Below are 22,388 nucleotides of genomic sequence, written 5' to 3'. Positions count from 1 at the left end.
AAAACATTATTTAATTATGAAGGCATTATGAGCAGAGAGTACAAACATGTTTAGGGTTTGGGTGTGTTAGTTCAGCGAGAGAGTTATTTGTAAAGAAAACCATTTTCACTAGCAGTCAAAAACTAATGTGTACACTTATGTCTGCATGACCCCACAGACACTGCCTTCTAGGTGATGCTGAAAGCTCTGAAGAAAGTGAACTCCCACAAGGGTGTGGGACCTGATGGAGTTCCTCCCAGAGTTCTGAAGGCCTGTTGGTGTGTATGCTGATGTCTTTAACCTGTCATTATGCCAGGCAGTAGTCCCATGCATTTTCAAATCCTCCACAATCATACCAGCCCCCAAAAGACTGGACATATCCACCCTAAATGACTTCAGGCCAGTGGCACTCACACCAGTTGCCATAAAGTGCCTAGAAAAACTGGTTCTCACACACATCAACAACATGGTCCCGGACACTGTCCGTCCCCTCCAATTTGCCTGCTGTCCCAATTGATCAGTGGATGACGCAGTAGCAATAGCCTTAAACACCACTCTGCAACATCTGAAGAGTAGCAGAACGTATGCCAGGATGCTTTTCCTGGACTCCAGTTCTGCTTTCAATACCATCCATCCGGGCAAGCTGACCAAAAAGCTGATATACAGTGGCTTGCAAAAGTATTCGGCCCCCTTGAACTTTTCCACATTTTGTCACATTACAGCCACAAACATGAATCAATTTTATTGGAATTCCACGTGAAAGACCAATACAAAGTGGTGTACACGTGAGAAGTGGAACGAAAATCATGATTCCAAACATTTTTTACAAATAAATAACTGAAAAGTGGGGTGTGCGTAATTATTCAGCCCCCTTTGGTCTGAGTGCAGTCAGTTGCCCATAGACATTACCTGATGAGTGCTAATGACTAAATAGAGTGCACCTGTGTGTAATCTAATGTCAGTACAAATACAGCTGCTCTGTGACGGCCTCAGAGGTTGTCTAAGAGAATGCTGGGAGCAACAACACCATGAAGTCCAAAGAACACACCAGACAAGTCAGGGATAAAGTTATTGAGCAAGCTTTATAGTAGGTGTAAATCATGTCAAGGCCTGGTGCTGTACAGTGCTAGGATGTCTGCCACTGTAATGGTTACTGGGTCCTGTTTAGGGAGGTTGCTGTCATCTGCTCTTAGATTCACTATACTGAATCCTTCTCTCAGCCACAGATGGTCACAGATAGATAGACTGACTCACACTTCTGTGTGAATCCCAGCAATAGCTCTGAGTAAGTTTAATAGACATCTTTTGTATTAGATGTTTTTCGTATCATGTTGAATTTAAATTTATCATATTGTGTGTCTGGGGAAAAAAAGGAGAAGCAGATAAAACATCCAATACTTAGCATCAGGTTTCCCTAACGTCACCTTCTGTCATGCTTCATTTCCTCATTTAGTTACATTTTGTTGTGCATCCCTTAAAATTTGGAGAAGTGCACTTGTGGTGAAAGGTTTACATACACTCACCATGAACATGATCATGGTAGTTTGGGGCTTTTAGAATCAGAATACTTTATTAATCCCAGAACAAATAATGTATAAGTGAACAGGCGTCATGCCTGTCCAAGGTGGAAATATTTTACAGCATACATCTTTAATGACTTTAAAAAACAAGAAATCGGTGCACAAATTTGAAGATATTTTGGATTTGGATTTTCTCTAATCCACATGTTCAAAAATATACATACGGTCCAGGTCTAACCAGAGAAAACCGGAAATATGAAAATTGGTTTCAAATTTAAATTCGAAGGTGTCATTTTTGTTAAAGGTTAGATAGCAAAGAGCAACTCCTCAGCTGCAAAATTTGCATTCCTAAGCACAATAATATACAGTTTCACGTGAGCTAACTGAATCACAGAACCGCAGCCCTTTTTCTTCCACAGTTGTCTTATTTTATTTTGAAACAACAGCCGGAAGTGAGATCTCTTTCGTCGTTTAGTTCCACACTGGTCCTCTCAGACTGGAAGCAGGTTGACTGGGAGCCACCAGCTAGGGTGGATAGTGATGAGGTGGTGAAATACTGCTTATGAGAGTGTAGTTTACTTGTATACTGATAGACTTATACATACTGTACGACATCTTGTGCAAAAATGACGACTACTACGACATTTCAAGGGATGGAGCCCGGTGCTAAAAGCAGTTCCAGGTAAAAGGCGTCGTTCAGACCTATGTGTATCCGTTAGCCATCCACCATGAAGCCAACAAGTCCAGTATCCTCTGACTTTACCCCAACGCGACACATAGGCTAACGGAGAAAAATAGACGACCGTTTTGTTGGTGCCCCTGCCTGTAATTGTTACTAAAGCGCCTAGATATAGTTTGAAAGTAAAGCCGTCGACGATACAATTATAAAGCTTGCTACCACGCCTTCCTATTTTGCCCATCCGGATATAGCATTCGAACGTGAACGTTAGTTAGCAAGACAACACGCCTGTACCGCTGCCTTTTGTGGAGAGAAGATGCTTAGCGAGCTGATGCAGACTAATCGTGGTTCCGAGGCCTTTTATGCCTTCGTGTGTTTGTACTGCATTTCCTTCTTGAGTATTTTGTGATTATTGTTTGGAAAACGCAGGGGAGTAAAGATATATATTCATTCAGCTGGGTGGGGTTCCCGCAGATTTCTGATCAGGAAGCGAGATTATTATCGGAGGTGCAGTAAGACACGCTTTAGTCTGTCTTGCATATGGTCTGATTGAGGCGAGGGCCATGTTACTGCTGGCCACACCTGACATCATATAGACCCTACACTGAATTTCACGTGTATTGTATTCATTTATTAGATGCATTGAACATCTGATTTAAGACCAAGATAAAAAAAAAAAACACAATTAGCACTATTTAAACGAATGAGTTTTCAGAAAGTTATATGGTTATTGTAGCAAATTCAATAGCACCATAATTAAAATGTAGGACATGCGAGGATTAAAAAATATTTACTTTCACAATATTTAAAGAATTAAGGAATTCAGACACCCATCATTTATACACAAACCATAAACACGTATATGCCACACCTGGTCTTAAGGTAAAAGCCACATATTTAACACTGTTAAATAGCCTAGCCTCTTTTCAAGCATAATAACTAGCATGATATTTCACATAAATCACAGGTTAGTAATAATTATTGTCATTATTATATTTCATTGTTGTAGTGCACCATACATGCCATACATTATTGAATTTGAAACGGCGCCTATTATTTTCTAAAACTATATTTTTCCAGTTTTGCTTGTTTGTTTTTTCAGTACTGTTCTTACTTTCAGATAAATGTAGATTATACCTTTATTGCAATAACTTTATATATCGCAGATTTACCTCTGCCCATTACCCAAAGTTCTTTAGTAGAATTCCATAATAGACTGGGTTTTTTCTGTAGATCATACATTTCTGATGATCTTGAGCAACAGATTATATTGCACCAATTATATACTGAACATTGTTGTATTTATGAATTTTAGTCTACATGTGGATAGTTCTGGGTCTCAGAATCCTACTAAACTCTTTAAATATCATGATATCACATCTATAGATCCCAGGTTTTGGGTGATACATTTATTTGATAGATATATCTCCCAGGTCTGTCTCTGTGTATGATATTCGAAACAGCAACTGAGTTGTGCGGTTATGTGGTCTTAAGAAAATTTTAGCCATTTACTAATTTACATTTCTTTCTTTACCACTTAAAATCTGGCAGATGTACATAAACCACATCGCTTAGTATAATAAATCTGTCTGATTCATTACTGGGGTAAATCTAGTTTTATGTTTTCACTTTTATTTTATGTTTCATTAAGAATTTTTAGTTTCAGTTAGTTTCACAAGCGGCTTTGCTTATTTCGGTTTAGTTATTTTGTTTTGTTTTCATTAGTTTATTAGTTTCAGTATTGTCAGTGTCCCCACAGCAGGTAGATCTGCATTTTTCATATGGCAGATTTTTTTGTTGGCTGACCTTCCTGCTCAATGCCCAAGGGATCCATGTTTCCTTCCTGGAATGAACCTAACATGTTAGTTTTCAGTTTTGTTTTAGTTAATTAAAAAAACCTGTAGTCGTGACTCTTACACACTCCCCCCACTGGGACGCTCATTATTGTATGAGCCAAAACACGATTCACTGAATTTTATTGACATGAGTATAAGCGAAGCATTAACTCTAAAGCATAGCATTTAATAAATACATAGAAATATTGGTAGAAAAGTGAGAAGAAACAGAATAATCTCTCTCTTTCCAGGGTTTTGCGCCCTCCTGGTGGTGGCTCCAACATTTCGCTTGGTGCAGATGAGGAGAAGCCACCTGTCCGGAAAAACAAGATGGCCTCTAGCGTTTTTGCTGAGCCAGAGGACCCTTATGCTAATCGAAGGAACAACCCACCAGGTAATATCTGCATCACATCTGCACATATGTTGCTTTTGTCAAAAAACCTACAGCTCAATTTGCCATTGCCATAGCTATCTTATTTAGAAAATTTCTCTTAGGTGTTAGAAAACCAGTGATAACAACAAGCAAGTTTACAGATATTTGGTTTTTCCAGAGTCTGTTTCCAGTCATGATATTTCACACAGCAGGTTATATATTGGACCAAAAGTGTTTGTCTCGTAATCAACAAGTTTGCAGAAATCTTGAATATTTGTGTAGTTTTGACTGCTTCAATTCCTTGTTGAAGCACAGGGTTTATTATTTAAAATAAAAATTTTCAGAATGGCCTTTTTCATTTAATTAAATTATTTTTATTGCCCCATTTCACAATAGTGGCAATTTTATATTGTAGGGTGAAGACCCTGTAATATTAGACAAAAAACCCTCAACAATCAGACAAGCCCCTATGAGCAACCACTTGCGGTTGGGTGTGAGAGGAAAAAAAGAGGAGAACCAGAGTTTAATAATTACTCATTAATTGTTTACAAAACTACAGTATATTAAATGCAGTAGTGGTGTATAAACACACAGGAAATAAAACGTGATGAGTGAAGAAGAAATACTCAGTAGATCACAGGAACCCACTTAGTAACCTAAGGCTATTACAGCATAACTAAAGAATGGTTCAGGGTAACTTGACCCAGTCCTAACTAATAAGCTTTGTCAGAAAGGAATGTTTTAAGCCTAATCAAAAAGTAGAGAGGGTGTCTGCTCCCAAATCCAAACTGGGAGCTGGTTCCATAGTAGATTGACCTGTTAGTTGAAGGCTGTGGCCCTGATTCTACTTCTAAAAAACTCTACGAACTTTAAATAAGCCTGCATTCTGAGAGTGAAGTGCTCTGTTAGAACAGAGCCATGGGAGAACAGCAGTGGTTTCTTTTCATAGTTTCTGTCACAACTTCCACTGCACCATTCTATAGAAACTGAAGGCTTTTCAGGGAGCGTTTAGAGCAACCTGTTAGTAAGGATTTACAGAAGTCCAGCCTAGAAGTAATAAATGTACAAGCTAGCTTTCCAGCATCACTCTGAAACATGTAAAGTGAATGAATGAAGTCCTACATATTTGTTTAATCTGCATGTTGAAGGACATATTCTGATCAAAAATGACTGCAGGCTAAAGAGAAGTATCTGGTTAGACAACATGTTCCGAAGATTGTTAAGACAGAGTACAATAACTTCAAATGTCTGAATTGAGACGTAGGAAACAAGAAGTAATCCAGGCCTTTATGTTTTTAAGACATACCCAGAGCTCGCAAAATTTCAAAATCTCTGGTAGCCCTTCGGGCAGGCACTCTTCAGTTTTTGGTAGCCCAAAATAATTTTAAGTAGCCCGAATAAAAAAAGAGAGCAGTTTTTTAATGTTTTGTTTCCTTTACAATATTATACATTAAAGTATAATATTGTAACGGAAACAAAAATTAATCAGAAAGTTGTTAAAATACAAATCACAACAACTGTATAAAAATTACAATCATCAACTCAAATACTTGTTTCTAATTGAACAGAAATTTCTATGAACTTGTAAGAACTGTGTAGAACAGGGGTGTCAAACTCAAATACACAGTGGGCCAAAATTCAAAACTGGAACAAAGTCGTGGGCTAACATTAATATTTTATTGAAAAAAAAATCTTCCTCCAGATATAAGAATGAATCTTTTCTTATGGACTCAAACAAGTTTTGCTGAAAAACTGAATATGGAACAAGCAAAGCTTAATACTAAACGATATATATATTAGCTGTATAATACCAGTAGGCCAGCTCTAATAGTAATTTGGCATGGCTTCGCGGGCCAAATGTAATTAGGCTTCTGGCATAATTTTGGCTGGATATTTGACCGCTCGTTTTGGCTCATAGAGCTTTTACATTGGTGTGTTTCCTGGCACAGACTCGGCTTTTAGGCATAATTCACAAATCGTCAATAGAGTTAAAAAGGGTTGGTCGGGGCTTTGGGTAGGCCATTCTAAATGGATTAGAGAAAGTCCAAAACAAATGAAAACTTGTGCACCCAATTCTTGTATTTTTTTTAATCATTAAAGATGTATGCTGTACAATCATTCCATCCTGAAAAACAGAAGTTCAAAGAATTGATAGAAAAACCAAACTTACCATGACATTCATGCACATGACAATGGTATGTAGACTTTTGCCCTTAAGTGTACTTTCCTAAATGTGGATTGATGCACAACAACAACAAAAAAAAAAAACAGGAAAAAGGAAATGAAACTAGACATGAGGTAAATATGATGCTAGGTATTGCAATTTTTATTTACTTCTCTTGTTCCAGAGCATTTTCCCCAAGTGTGCACCAGACACACCTAAAAAGAAAATAAATTATTTAAACATCAACATAATTTTAAAAGTACATCTTAGAAAAGAGGTCTATTACGCATAGAGCTAGCACAAGCATTTCTCATGCTTTCTGACCTTTGGAAAAAATCAAAATAAAACTGTAAGTCCAAGTTTATTGTGACAGAACATTCTTGACTGGCCTCTGAATGTTTCCAGGTTATATTTTAAACATTATTGTCTTTGCTACAAAAATGGCTCTTCAATACTGAATGTCTACTGTAAATTTGAAGATCTCAGGGTCTCTAGTGAAACAGTTTTTAATGTATGATATTAGAAATATATTATAAATTGTCATTAGTAAATTTATCCTTGTATTGTTTGGGGAAATGGGCTCTGGATACCTTTTTGCAACAGAAGCTAGACACTGTTTTGATAGGCCTGTAAAAGGAGTGGTAGGAAGTATTACATACAATGGTGTGTCGGTGGAAAGTCCAGAGACGTGAATAACCATGTGATGACATCAGTGTAAAATACACTTCACCAAGAAAGTTGCTGACCATCAGGAAGCCTACATCAGGAAATGTTCAAGGTTCTATTAATATATGGGGGAATTTAATTAACCATAAAGAGTAGTTTAGTATTAACAGTCTTTTCATCTTCTGAGCCACACAATAAAGATTTGAGTAATACTATAGTACCTACAGGATCTTTTAAAGTCCGGTATAATTTCATACCAAATGCAAGAAAAGCTTCCACACAGTTCCTTCCTCCTTTTTTACTTCTCATATTGAGTGGTTAAAAGTAATAGTCCTCTCTTTGTTCTGAAAGTTTAAGCTGGATATAATTCACTCAAGCCCCATCTTTCATTTCCTCCTTTTACTTCTCTGTGTTTTGGTGTTTTGAGAAGTGAGACACTTGTCCTGAGATGTTTTGAACTTTGATTAAGCAGAGTAAGGTCTTCTTCGAATTAGCAGGCTCAAGTATATTTCCTTCTCCTTTCAAGAAGTGATTTACTCAGTCACTGAGCAGGTTTCTTTTTTCTGCTTACTTACCTGACCTGACCTGCAACTACCACAGCATGTTTGTCAAAGAGAAGAGAGAGAGTAAGAGATTTATGTGTTTACAGAGACATGTGGAGTGGTATGGTATCACATTACATCTTTGTTTAACACAGTAATGTAACGTTATTTTACTGAATTCAGTAATCAAATTATATTTACAAATCAAAAAAGTAACAAATGAATGCCAAGCATGGTTTCTTCAATTATTTCCACAATGAGTAATTTATAAAGGGGGGGAAAAAAAAGTCAGACATGGAATTTTTTTTTCACATACTTCCGCACAGTCAGCTGATTCCAGTTGGTGTGCTTGGAAAAGGAAAATGGAAGAGTAGTTTACAGCTTTTTAGAAGTGGAGATATCCGCATTACTTATATTTCTCCTTAGCCTTAGTTCGTAACTTTGGCTGTTTCTACAGTCGAGTGGCTGCCGCTGCAAAGTACTCTCTGGGCTGGTGTTTAACTTTGCTGTTGTCTTTGTGTTAAATCTTAAAGAAACAGCTTGTGTATCTCTTCATTAGAGTAGTAATTTGTGCCCTTGTTTGGGCTTGTAGCCTAAGGTTTAGATTACGTACAGGCAATTGTGTGAAAGTGCAACTCAGAAAATATTGTGGAGTAACACAAAAGTGATACAGTGAGTAGTGTAACAAATTACCTAACAAATTTTTATTTTAGGTAACAAGTAATGTTACTACTATGATAAAACAACTCCGTGAAATACCAAGACTGAGGTAATAGAATGATTAGAAATAAAATTATCTGTTTATTTTTCATTGACCAAATGTCAAATTTTTTTGTTTCACTTCACGGTTCTCCACTGTATGCTTTTATAAGCTCAAAGTACACATTCACATAAACTAATTATCATAAAAGCTTCCTTGTTCTTTCTCAGAAGTGGATTTATTGTAATCCTGTGATGTCATCAATGCTGTAAAGTCTAGACTATCGGGAAATAAAGCAACTGGCATTCTATCTGAAAAAAACACATTTTTGTGCTCACTATGTTCAGAACTCATGGTCACTTTATTAGGTACACCTGTTGGACTGTGCATTAGGATAAATACTAAATAAATACTGACTTGTATCAGTGGTTTAACCTGGTGGTGGAATGTACACTTTGGGTGTCTTAGTACCAGTTGAGTAGGGCAGTAAACTACTCTGCCAATGATTTTTTTTTTGATTAGTCAATTAATTCAATGCAATTCAATTTTATTTATACAGCGACAAATCACAAAAACAGTTGCCTCATATATTGTAAGGTAGAACCTACAATAATACATACAGAGAAAAACCCAACAATCATATGAACAAGCACTTTGGCGACAGTGGGAAGGAAAAACTCCCATTTTACAGATAGAATCTCCAGTTGAACCAGGCTCAGGGAGGGGCAGCCATCTGCCGTGACCAGTTGGGGTGAGAGATGAAAGACAGGATAATAGACATGAGCCAGAGATTAATAATAAGTGTGATTTGGTGCAGAGAGGTCTATTAACACATACAGTGGCTTGCAAAAGTATTTGGCCCCCTTGAACTTTTCCACATTTTGTCACATTACAGCCACAAACATGAATCAATTTTATTGGAATTCCACGTGAAAGACCAATACAAAGTGGTGTACACGTGAGAAGTGGAACGAAAATCATACATGATTCCAAACATTTTTTACAAATAAATAACTGCAAAGTGGGGTGTGCGTAATTATTCAGCCCCCTGAGTCAATACTTTGTAGAACCACCTTTTGCTGCAATTACAGCTGCCAGTCTTTTAGGGTATGTCTCTACCAGCTTTGCACATCTAGAGACTGAAATCCTTGCCCATTCTTCTTTGCAAAACAGCTCCAGCTCAGTCAGATTAGATGGACAGCGTTTGTGAACAGCAGTTTTCAGATCTTGCCACAGATTCTGGATTGGATTTAGACACCAGACAGATCAGGGATAAAGTTGTTGAGAAATTTAAAGCAGGCTTAGGCTACAAAAAGATTTCCCAAGCCTTGAACATCCCACGGAGCACTGTTCAAGCGATCATTCAGAAATGGAAGGAGTATGGCACAACTGTAAACCTACCAAGACAAGGCCGTCCACCTAAACTCACAGGCCGAACAAGGAGAGCGCTGATCAGAAATGCAGCCAAGAGGCCCATGGTGACTCTGGACGAGCTGCAGAGATCTACAGCTCAGGTGGGGGAATCTGTCCATAGGACAACTATTAGTCGTGCACTGCACAAAGTTGGCCTTTATGGAAGAGTGGCAAGAAGAAAGCCATTGTTAACAGAAAACCATAAGAAGTCCCGTTTGCAGTTTGCCACAAGCCATGTGGGGGACACAGCAAACATGTGGAAGAAGGTGCTCTGGTCAGATGAGACCTAAATGGAACTTTTTGGCCAAAATGCAAAACGCTATGTGTGGTGGAAAACTAACACTGCACATCACTCTGAACACACCATCCCCACTGTCAAATATGGTGGTGGCAGCATCATGCTCTGGGGGTGCTTCTCTTCAGCAGGGACAGGGAAGCTGGTCAGAGTTGATGGGAAGATGGATGGAGCCAAATACAGGGCAATCTTGGAAGAAAACCTCTTGGAGTCTGCAAAAGACTTGAGACTGGGGCGGAGGTTCACCTTCCAGCAGGACAACGACCCTAAACATAAAGCCAGGGCAACAATGGAATGGTTTCAAACAAAACATATCCATGTGTTAGAATGGCCCAGTCAAAGTCCGGATCTAAATCCAATCGAGAATCTGTGGCAAGATCTGAAAACTGCTGTTCACAAACACTGTCCATCTAATCTGACTGAGCTGGAGCTGTTTTGCAAAGCAGAATGGGCAAGAATTTCAGTCTCTAGATGTGCAAAGCTGGTAGAGACATACCCTAAAAGACTGGCAGCTGTAATTGCAGCAAAAGGTGGTTCTACATAGTATTGACTCAGGGGGCTGAATAATTACGCACACCCCACTTTTTCAGTTATTTATTTGTAAAAGATATTTGGAATCATGTATGATTTTCGTTTCACTTCTCACATGTACACCACTTTGTATTGGTCTTTCACGTGGAATTCCAATAAAATTGATTCATGTTTGTGGCTGTAATGTGACAAAATGTGGAAAAGTTCAAGGGGGCCAAATACTTTTGCAAGCCACTGTAGTGAGTGAGAAAAGTGACTGAAGAAGAAATAGTCAATGCATCATGGGAATCCTCCAGCAGCTTACGCCTGTTGCAGCATAACTAAGGGAGGATTCAGGGTCACCTGATCCAGCCCTAACTTTATGCTTTAGCCAAAAGAAAAGTTTTAAGCCTAATCTTAAAAGTAGAGATAGCATGTGCCTCCCAAATCCAAACTGGAAGCTGGTTCCACAGAAGAGGGGCCTGAAAACTGAAGGCTCTGCCTCCCATTTTACTTTTAAATACTCTAGGAAAAACAAGTAAGCCTGCAGTGTTGTGCTCTAGTGGGGTGATATGGTACTTTAAGGTCATTAAGATAAGATGTGGCCTGATTATTTAAGACCTTGTATGTTAGGAGCAGGATTTTGAATTCAATTCTGGATTTAACAAGGAGCCAACGAAGGGAAGCCAATATAGGAGAAATATGCTCTCTCTGTCCCTGTCAGTACTCTTGCTGCAGCATTTTGGATTAACTGAAGGCTTTTCACGAAGCTTTTAGGACATCCTGATAATAAAGAATTACAGTAGTCCAGCCTAGAAGTAATAAATACATGAACTAGTTTTTCAGAGTCCCTCTGAGACAAGATATTTCTAATTTTAGAGATATTGTGCAAATGGAAGAAAGCAGTCTTACGTATTTGTTTAATATTTGCTTTGAATGACATATCCTGGGGAAAAATGACTGACATTGTGAAAATGACAGTGTTACTGGAGGCCAAGGTAATGCCATCCAGACTAAGTATCTGGTTAGATACCATATTTCTAGGAATTTTAGGGCCGAGTACAATAACATAAGTTTTATCTGAAGTTAGAAGCAGAAGGTTAGCGGCCATCCAGGTCTTTATGTCTTTAAGACATTCTTGCAATTTAATTGGTGTCTAATTTGTGTGTGTTATCTGGCTTCATGGATAGATAAAGTTGGGTGTCATCTGTATAGCAGTGAAAATGTATACTATGTCTTCTGATGATACTGCCTAAGCGAAGCATGTATAATATAAACAGAATTGGTCCTAGCACTGAACCCTGTGGATCTCCATAATTAACCTAAGTTTGTGAAGACTACTCTCCATTTACATGAACAAATTTGAGTCTTTTAGATAGATATGATACAAACCACTGCAGCGCAGTACCTGTAATACCTACAGCGTGCTCTAATCGCTCTAATGGAATATTATGATCAACAGTATCGAACGCTGCACTGAGGTCTAGCGGGACAAGAGATGATACCACCGTCAGAGGCCACACAAAGATCATTTGTAACCTTCACTAAAGCTGTTTCTGTGCTGTGATGAGCTCTGAAACCTGACTGAAACTCTTCAAATGAGCCATTCCTCTGCAGATGATCTGTTAGCTGTTTGACAACCACTCATTCAAGGACTTTTGATATGAAAGGAAGGTGTTGGAGACTGGCCTATAATTAGCTAAGACTGCTGGGTCTAGAGACGGTTTAACTACTGCCAGCTTGAAGGCCTGTGGTAGCCCATTATTAGAGATACATTGATCATATTTAGGATTGAAGCATTAATTGATGACAGGACGTCTTTGAGCTGTCCTGTAGGAATGGGGTCTAAAAGACACGTTGATGGTTTGGAGGAAGTAATTACTGAAGTTAACTCAGAAAGATCAATTGGAGAAAAAGACTCTAAATAAATATCAGTGGCACTGAAAGTAGCTGTAGATAATATTACATATGTGAGTTGATTATGAGTCATTTTTTCTATAATGGTTAAAAAATTTTTGTGAAGAAGTTCATGAAGTCATTACTAGTTAACGTTAAAGGGATGGTTGGCTCAACAGAGCTCTGACTTTTTGTCAGCCTGACTACGGTGCAGGGGAGAAACCTAGGGTTGTTCTTATTTTCTTCAATCAGTGAAGATGTTCTAGCTTTACAGAGGGCTTTTTCATGAAGCAGCAAATTATTCTTCCAAGCTAAATGATGATCTTCTAAATTTGTATAACGCCATTTCCTCTCCAGCTTACGAGTTATCTGCATTAAGGTGCGCGTTTTAGAGTTACACCAGGGAGTCAAGTACTTCTGATTTGAGGCCTTAGTATTTACAGTATCTAGAGTTATATGTAGTGAGTAGGCAAAGTTATTAACAAGATAATCAACCTTTGTTGGAGTAGCGTTCAGGTAGCTGCTGTGCTCTTCAGGGCATTGAAGATGACAACAGTGGGTGGATTATATTCTTAAACTTAGTTACAGCACTTTCAGAAATACATCTACTGTGAAATCTTCTCCCCACTACGGTGTAATCCATTATTGTAAATTTAAATGTTATTAGGAAATGATCAGACAGGCGAGGGTTTTTTAGAAGGCACTATTAAATGTCAGTTTATATGCCACATGTTAAAACAAGATCTAGAGTGTGATTAAAGTGGTGGGTGGGTGCTTTTACATTTTGAGAGACGTCAGTTGAGTCTAATAACAGATTAAATGCCGTGTTGTGACTCCAGGGTGCAAACATTTTAAATGGCCATGCATTGCAGTGGTGCTACTGTGGAAGGAAAGTTGTTTTCTGTAAAATTTCTCCCACACTTTTGGAAGTCTCTGTCTCGATCTTCTTCCATTATCCCCACTTGTCTCTCATTGAAAACTCTCTCATTAGATCCAGGTAAACAGAATCAACTATTTGGGATTTCCTCTCTTTGGTTCACCATTGTTTGTGCTGCATTTTTCTTTGTTAGTATTAAGTCCACTCTTCGCAGCCAATGAGAGAGAGAGAGAGTACACCCATATCTCCCTGTAGAGTATTGCAGATATAAAAACATATTTATGTGGTTTTAGAATATGATGCATCAACATCAAAATTGCATGCTGACAATTTTTCAAGTCAGCATCATCAACTGTGTCGATGAATCACTACAGCCCTACAGTTGAGCATTGTCTGAATGCAACGGCCTACCTGAATAGTTTTGCAGACAATGCTCCATGTCTTCACGACCACAATGTACTAATCTTCTTATAGCTGCTTCCTGTAGGATAGTATGCCATGCCACAAAGCTCAAACCATCTCATATTTGTTTCTTGAACAATGTGCTCACTGTACTCAAATTGCCTGATCATTCACCTGAGCATCTTTGCAATGTGCTGAACCGGAAGATTTCCATTATGGATGTCTGTCAAATCTGCAGCAATTGCATATCATCAGTATGGATCAACGTCTCTGAGTTTCCAGCACCTTGTTGACTCTCTGACAGAAAGAATTAAGAAAGTTCTGAAAGCAAAATATGGGACCTAAACAATACCAGCAAAGTGTAGCTAAAAATAAAAAGTGAGCAGTAAATGTAATTTTGACACAGAAGTTACTCTTCAAACTATGGAAATTACAGGTGGAAGAGTAATTTGAAATAAAATGTGTAGTATTACCCTGTGGGTTATGCGTAGGATACAGTACAAATACTTAAAAATGAAAATGCTTAAAATTATTTTTTTAATAGCAGTGCTTGCGTAAGTGTAATGTGTGTACAAGCCAGATGTTCTTATTGGCACAGACCTAAACCCCCAAACTCTAGAGTACTCACTCATGACTTCATGATTTACAAAGACAAACAGTTCCTGCGTTTCAAATATTTTATCCATTATATCCATACATATTTGGGGAAAGTAAAAACAAATGGCAGTAAAATGTTTAAGTGCAGATGACTCTGCTAGACAAATGTAGCATGTTAGAAAGAGTTATTTAATGAGGTACAAGAACATTTTTGTATCTGTCCTTGTGGCAACGGAGCTCAGTCAGTCTGTTAGAGAAAGTGCTCTGCTGACTATCCAGTTAAGTGGTGCACAGGGTGATTTAGTTTACAGGGTTCGTACGGGTGCTTGAAATCCTTGAAAATGCTTGAATTTTAATGTTGTCTTTTCAAGGTTGGGAAAGTGCTTGAATTTCAGATGTGGTGCTTGAAAGTGCTTGAAAATGTAACTGTATTTCATTCACCACAAATAGCTATCTGATTAAATAGTTTTCTTATCAGATAGAAAAATAAAATGAGTCGCAAAATGTAAAAGCAAAATTTCCCTGCCTGGGATGCCTTGCGTCTGTTTCAACGTAGTCCCCGCCCCTCCCTCGGACAGTCGGGGATGAGTGCGCTAACATACCTGTGTAGGTTGCTGTTTAAATGAGTGTATGATGGAAAACGACAGTGGCGGAGTTTGCGCCTCCAGTCGCATGATAGGTGAGTGCTAGTAAATAATTTTCCAGTACCTGTACGTTACGCATGCAATTTTTAAAATTATGATTATTATTTTGCTAGCTATCAAACTCGCTGGAGAAATGATTGAAATGCACTGAGAGTGATGCAGTATGGCAGCGCTATTATGGAATATGCTGTGAACTTAGCTAACATTACTTAGCAGTGATATGAGTTAATTTACTCAAGTGAAAGCTTTAAACATTAGCCCGATACATAACTAGCTAACTTAAGGCTTTCTGATTAACCCTCTGTCGACCCAGAGTCTCCATTTCAACTTGGGTCGAACGTGCAGACTTCAAGCTATATACCAGTGTTTAAACTGTGTTGATAGGCCACGTAAAACTGGTGTTTTTGTTTTTAATAAAACAGTGGCGCGACTCCGGGAAGAAACGGTAAAAAAAAAGCGCTTTCGATGGAGAGCGCTAGCAAACACGCTTTGCTTGTGAGTGAAAAAGAAAAGAAAAACACTCCTTCCCTATTGGTGGAAAATGTACCATGTCGACCAATCAAAAATGATATGGCAACATGTGCAATTTGGTCGTTTGGGAAGAGGGGAAGTTTTAGGAGTGACCGCGAAAAGAGAGAGAGCGAGTGAGCGAAAGACAGAGAGAGAGTTTTGATACGTGAGAGATTTGTGACGTTTGCTGTGTTTGGAGTCTCAAGTTAGTGTGTTGTCTTGTGTAGTTAGTGTGTAGTTTTTTTTGTTTTGTGTGTCAGTTCTACTAGTGAACGTCACAGTTGCTGCAAAAAAAGCCACCAAAGGCAGATTGCAGTGTAAACGCTGAGTGACACACCTGCCGTCAAACCTGCAGAGTTTATCCCTGTGCTGTTCTCATCTGTCTTATAGTGGACACAAACTATTTTTGGAGTTGCATAAATAATTTGTGTGCCTTCTTATTTGATGAGCAGCACCTGATTGTTCTGTAAATAGTTTTAAATGGTTATATAAAAACGTCTGAGCCTTGGCTGCATTTGTTTTAAGGTAAATAGTACCATATAACTTTGTTGTTTGCAAAACTTGTGCATATTTTTTAAAAAATGTACAATTTGCATTTCAAGTTATGAAAATGATTCCTTAAACATGCTTGTGGTTTTACAGTCAAAAATATCACTTTTACTTGTATTTTAAATTATGTCTGAATTTAGATAAATTGTGCTGAAATAAAGGTGAAAGGTAAAGGTGAAATATAGAGGCCAAATCAAAAGTAGTCAAAAACGACCAATTATACCCTGGACCCCAGAGGGTTAAAGGCTAAAAGCAAAGTTGTCACCAAGTACTGTTTATATTTGTGTGTATTGCTGCAGCTTTTTAAGTATTAACTTGGTGCCTTTGGGTGAAACAATGGTAATATGAGGGACCGATCCATATGGTCACAAAGAATAACCACTTGTTTCTGTGCTACCAAAGTTCCCCGGCTTTCATTCAAAATGTGTTTATCGTCAGCACCTACACATTAAACTCCTTAAACATTATAAATGTCTTCAAGTTCACACTGAGGCCTGTGGGACACTATCAGCCACTCAGACAGTACACACATTTATGTGTATTTGTATATGAATATTTCATACTTTAAGGCTGCCTGTTTATTTAAGGGAGATGAACAAAATACATTGAATTGTACATAATAATATCACGGATGATAAATTAGATTTTAAGTAGATGCTTGTGCATTCTTAAAGTCTTATATGTTGAATTGAACTATGTGATCTGTTCAAAGCCTCTCAGTCAGTGCTGTTCTCCATGCCTGTCTGACATGATGTTATTAGCACAAACACTTTAAAGGTGATCATTTAGGACTTCAGCAATAATACAGACAGCAATGTAGTTAGCAATAAAACAGTTTTATTGGGAATTAACTTAAAAACAAACAAACAAACATCTATTTTTTGTCACACAGGAAAGAAGCATCAATATCTGATGAGAAGACTTATTTCTGTTTTGTTTTGTTGTTGTTGTTTTTTCAACAGGAGAAGAATATCTAACAAGTTGATTTGTTCACATTTTCACATCTTAATTTTTAAGTGAAATGTGCATTTTGAGTTTATACACTATGTATATAAGGCGACGCTTCCTTTTGCAGTATTTTTATGTGGGTATTTTTCTATGTCTTAACAAAAGGGGAGCAAAGGTGTCTTTTCACATGGTCTTACTGAGGTGATGCAATTGAAACATGCATTCTTTTCTTTTCTTTTGGGGGCGGGCGGGGGTGCTGGAAAAGCTTGAAAAGGGACCTTGAAAGTGCTTAAAAGTGCTTGAATTTGACCCTGAAAAAGGCGGCGCACGAACCCTGAGTTTATCATCACCTCATAACGTCACGTTTTCTGAAAATCCTGTGAATGCAATAACTTGGGAACAAGGAGAATTTATACCATAGGTGTATCTACTAGGTGGCTGCAGAGTAGCACTGATGGCCATCTCACCAGCATCGGTGCCGGTGACACCAAGAGATGTGACGTTAGCAGGATTTGCAAGCATTCATTCAGCCAAAAATTCAGTTGGTCCTTTAGAATGTGTTATAAAATGTGATGACGGTAAGCTGGTACCTTTTATCTGATATAATAAATGTGCAAAAAATAATAATACTGAAAAGTTTAAGAAGTTCATATTACGTAGTTGAAATGTCACATTCGATATTAAGCTGTTGTCGATTTGGAGAATAGGACCTCTTTTGTTCCGTGAGAACAAATGATAAAAATGTAAATTTGCTCTGTCTTTTTGGCCTTTTTCTCTACCCCCAATCATGTGCTGATAGACAGTATTTCTGAATAGCCGTTATTTATTCCGAAACTGACAGACACATGTGTTGCTGTTAGGCTTGTGAATAAGGGTACTGAGAATGAATCAGAAACCCCCTGGAGGCGAAAAGGAAATGGCCTACACAGTAAAAGTGGCCTACGCAGGAGAACATGACTGCGCATCTAAATTAACCTCAGTGTGAAAATGGTTGTTATAAGATGGACATTTCGTGCGAAAGTGTAACTAAAAAAAAAAAGGTCAAATTTCCCCAGAGCACAATAGAAAAGTGGAAAGTCATATGTAGGAGTCCAGTCAGTGCGCAGCTGTTTGAGTAGCTTCTATCATGAGATTGTTATTTCCTGTCCTCACAAATGTCATTTGTTACTTGAAAAATATTTCAGGGGAAACTGAAAATGTATAATTTATCTGCTTGTATTTAGGCCATTTATTACATATTTGCATTTGGCTGCATTTGGATGTGTCGATCAATGCTCTCTAATTTGGGTGTCGTTGTTTTTTTGTTTTGTTTTTTTCAATTAGATTTTGTAGAAAATCTGTGAATAATGAAGTGTGGAGGATTGTGTCAGTCAGGCGTGTCTGACAGTTGGCTCGGTTTGGGTTTTTTTTTAATCTCCTGGGTCTCATTGCCTCAGAGAAGTTTTAATGCCTCAATTCTCAGATGTTGTTATTCAGTGATGTTTTTTGAGATGCCTTTTTATTTGCCTCTGGTCGATCATTAAAACACAATGCTTGAGACAGTGATAAGGGATAGTCCCATTTGTCTGTCTGCCTCTCTGTCCAGCTCTGCAGTCCAGACTGAAACAGCTCAACACACACGCACACATAATGCGTGTTTATTTAAACTGGGATTGTCTTTCTCATTATTCCCAATATTTCATTCCTCTTTTAGGCGGGAAACCAACAGGTGTGCTGTGTGGAGAACCATCGGCCCCCCTGAGGAGAGGAGGAAATCATACCACCAGTCACTTGGGGGACACCCCCACCACAGTAAGACAAAGGCTCAGATCATGAGTTGCGCATAGAAAGGAAGTGAAACTTGAGGCCAAACAAACAGCAAGAAACAGCTAAAGTCCAAACTATTTAAAGTATCAATGTTTTCCTCTTCTTCTTCCTTTTGAGAAATTACCAAATGACACTTGGATTGTAACTAGTGCTAGTGAACTGCGCTGTGAATGTGCGTTTGTCCATCAAAACAGATTCAAGTTGTACAAAATTCCTTTATGAAGGTGTCAAACATTTATCCTTTCTTTTCTGCTTATCTTGATTAGGATGGAGATATCTCTGTACGTGAAAATGGTAAGAGCCTGTTTCTTGATCACATCGTCGTTATTTTAGTTCAAAACCTCCCTGCACCCCAACTGTTGGCACATTTATCCAAGTCAGTTTTAATATAATGCATACAACACATACACAGAAAGGAGAGGGAAAGAAACACTGACATGGTAATATTATTATTCCCCCAGACTCCCCCAGTCCTCCCCTGAATTCACTATACATAAAGTTTAATGGTCTGCTTGAACTTTGAGTTGTAGAACCAGTTTACCATGGGAAACTAAATGAGGCTAAAAGTATGTGCAAAGCAAAAAAAAAAACCTTAAAGCTTAGTGTTCATTTGAAAACAGGGCAGGAGAAGCAAATTATTGTTATCTGCAGTTGATTTGAATTGGAGAGTAAACTGAAAACAACAGGAAACACCCACATCGAATGGCATTCATAGTTTGTTTAGAGAGTGAACACGATAAACTTGACACACAGACTGCTTTCAAGAAGAAGTCATAAGGGAGCATTTCCTCATTTATTTTATAAACTGTCTTTTGATGCTCAGAAAACAGTGCTGCTGAGCCTGAAGCAGTTCCAGAGCAGCAAGATGAGGCCCCCCAGGCTGAGGAACCCACTGCAGGACTACCATCTGGCCGCCGAAACCCCCCGGGGGGCAAGTCCAGCCTGATCCTTGGTTGAAAGCCACTCGACTACCCCTCCTTACCTCCATTCATCTTCGAACATCTTTTTTATTTAAAGCAAGAATCCCCAGCTCATTTGTCTGTCCTGCAGGAATCCTCTGATGTCCAGCAGTAACCAGTCTCCTCCACACCCCCAAGTGCATTGTTTTGATACCTCTTTTTTGAAAACCGTTTTGTACTGTTTTTATTGTTTGTTTATTTTGACAGAAGCACTTTATGTATTTCTATGTATACGGTTCAAAGTCTGCCTTTACCTCTGAAATGCATTTGACCTGTTAGGTAGGGTACAAGGCTCACATTTCTCACATCAGCCAAATGGTAAATCTCCCCTAACTTTAATGCAACAGCACAAGCTGTGAATGAATAGAGAAGCATTTTGTCGAACACAAGCAAAGGAAAAAAGCTTTTGCTCCGTGTTGATCTTTGACCCCATCTTGCATGCATGTCCAGTCTTTAACGTATGAATGTGAGAAGAAACATAACTGTGAATTTTCTTCCGTTTAATCTGTTTAATACTTTGTTTTCTTTTTTTGTGAAACAATTCTTGTTCTTGTTGTTGCATGAAGTTGGACTCTTTCTAATGATTATAGTATTATCCACAGGATTCTCATAAATTACTGTCATTAATGATCTGGAAAATGCAGACATTTGTCTTCAGTTGAGTACTGTAGGGTCACATGCCAGGTAAAATAAAAAAACAAAACAAAAAAACAAAAGAAAGTTGGAACAAGCCGTTTTTGCTACTGTCTCGAGCATTAGATTATTGTAACCCCAGTGCCGGTTTTAAGTGCCCCGTGTTTTTATAGGTAAAATTTACTCCAAATTTTACTCTAAAGTGCGCCTGTTTGTGTGTTAGGCTACAGCATCAAACAAGGTTGGGTTTCTTAATTGCATCCTACCAGTATCACAGATGGGTGTTTTTTCCATTGCATTTGCATTGAAAATCCATGGACTGTTTATAGTCCCGACAACTGTGTTCCTGGTAAACCCATCCTAGATTTGACAAGTGACCTTATGACAACCCAGCCTTCTTTTCACTGCTCTCCCCCTTTTATACATTAGTTGGTATTCTTGCTCACTGGAAATCTAAAAACAATCTTTCTGTAACTTTCACGTGGCATTATTCCAACCAAAATTCTTCTTGCTTCTGTCCTCTCGAGTCACCTGCATGGCAGCAAGCTGTCATGCAAGAAAATCTGCATTTTAAGTTTGCATTGTTTAGTGTGGTGTCTTTCTCTTATGTTTATTATGATGCAGCGCTTGCATCATACCATTTCCTGTTGCTGGATGTAAGTCACTGCTGAAATTTAAAATCAATAAATGGCACAAGTGGACATTGACATTAAATCAGTTTTGACCATCGGGTGTGTTTGTATATTTGTAGTGGCTGTTAGTTCATTTCACTTGGGGGAAAAAAAACTTTACATGGCAGCCACTAATTTGCCTCATTAATAAAATAAAATATCATTTGAACAGTTACACCTTGAGCTATGAGTTTAACAGTATTTGGGTTTTACCCCTCAGCTATAAAAGGTTGGTGGGGTATGGTCGCCCAAAGTTTGTGAATGTGAGAACGAGGAGATGTAGGATTGGTGTTTCTACTAAAAATCGTGGTGGAGTTGGAAGCTGTGACCTTGACCTCAAGGTCAGAGGTCAAGTTTTCTGAAAATGTTGTCAATGAGACAACTCAAGAAGAAAATCGCTTGGATTTTGGAATTGATACCATAGCTGCATCTTCTTAATAACTTGGATTAGGTTGAATCTCAGTGATCTTGACCTTAAGGTCTGCGATCAACTTTTCTGATAATCTTATGAATGCACAAGGACTTTCAAACTGATACTATAGGTGTGTAGCTGAGGTTATGGGTAATTTTCATCACTTATACAGAATTTAAAGTACCACCGGAGTGACAGTCCCAGAGTCAAGTACAGAAGTCAAGCGGTATGTTTTGAGGGCAAAAATATGTTTGTTTACCATTAAAAATGGAACAGTGATAATAAACATGACACAAAATGTAAACTAAGTATTATAAAAGTATATAAAGTATTGGTCAAACATTTTAATGGTTGTAGCAATTAGTGGTTACACAAATATAAAACAATCACACTTAACAAAACCTGATTGAAAGAAGTAAAAGACAATCTGATGTGTTGCATTCTTATTTTTATGTGACTCTGACCACGTGCTGAACAGACTGCGTTGCATAAAAGCCTTTAGAAATACCAAAAAAGTACCAGGCAGCACACGTGGTCTTTAAGTTACAAGAAACTTAACGAACGCTCTGATAACACATCAGATTTCAGCGTAATGTTATCGACTGGGTAGTGTGTTAGGAACGAAAGGATGCCACATCATGGAAACGGAAATTATCAGCCTACAGAGGGCTGTATTTAAAGACACCCCGAAAAACAAAGTGGAAAAAATGATGCGGCTGAGTTGGGCCTTGTCAGATTGTTGCCCCTCTAGTGCACCTGTTGATATAATATCTCACAAAAGTGAGTACACCCCTTACATTTTTTGTAA

The 22,388-nt window shown here is 38.2% G+C and overlaps 1 protein-coding gene across 1 annotated transcript; it reads left to right on the top strand.

The window, feature by feature from the left end:
* The first annotated feature begins 1,969 nt into the window (after nucleotides 1–1,969).
* On the top strand, nucleotides 1,970–21,226 carry LOC116320585 (jupiter microtubule associated homolog 1-like). The gene is made up of 5 exons (XM_031740217.2): nucleotides 1,970–2,181; nucleotides 4,265–4,407; nucleotides 18,793–18,890; nucleotides 19,172–19,199; nucleotides 19,729–21,226. Exons 1-5 carry the CDS (start codon nucleotides 2,126–2,128, stop codon nucleotides 19,860–19,862), a joined length of 459 nt encoding a protein of 152 aa, XP_031596077.1. The 5' UTR covers nucleotides 1,970–2,125; the 3' UTR covers nucleotides 19,863–21,226.
* Nucleotides 21,227–22,388: the final 1,162 nt, after the last annotated feature.

Source organism: Oreochromis aureus, linkage group 6 (genome assembly GCF_013358895.1).
Source record: "Oreochromis aureus strain Israel breed Guangdong linkage group 6, ZZ_aureus, whole genome shotgun sequence".
Taxonomy (NCBI): Eukaryota; Metazoa; Chordata; class Actinopteri; order Cichliformes; family Cichlidae; genus Oreochromis; species Oreochromis aureus.
Note: the sequence above shows the minus strand (reverse complement) of the source record. Positions and strands in the feature narration are given on the sequence as shown.

Bases quoted from the DNA above. Each gene is read 5' to 3' on its own strand.
- LOC116320585 (XM_031740217.2), top strand. From the start codon at position 2,126: ATGACGACTACTACGACATTTCAAGGGATGGAGCCCGGTGCTAAAAGC. The intron at 2,182-4,264 runs GTAAAAGGCGTC...CTCTCTTTCCAG, and splicing joins GGTGCTAAAAGCAGTTCCAG to GGTTTTGCGCCCTCCTGGTG. The intron at 19,200-19,728 runs GTAAGAGCCTGT...TTTGATGCTCAG, and splicing joins TATCTCTGTACGTGAAAATG to AAAACAGTGCTGCTGAGCCT.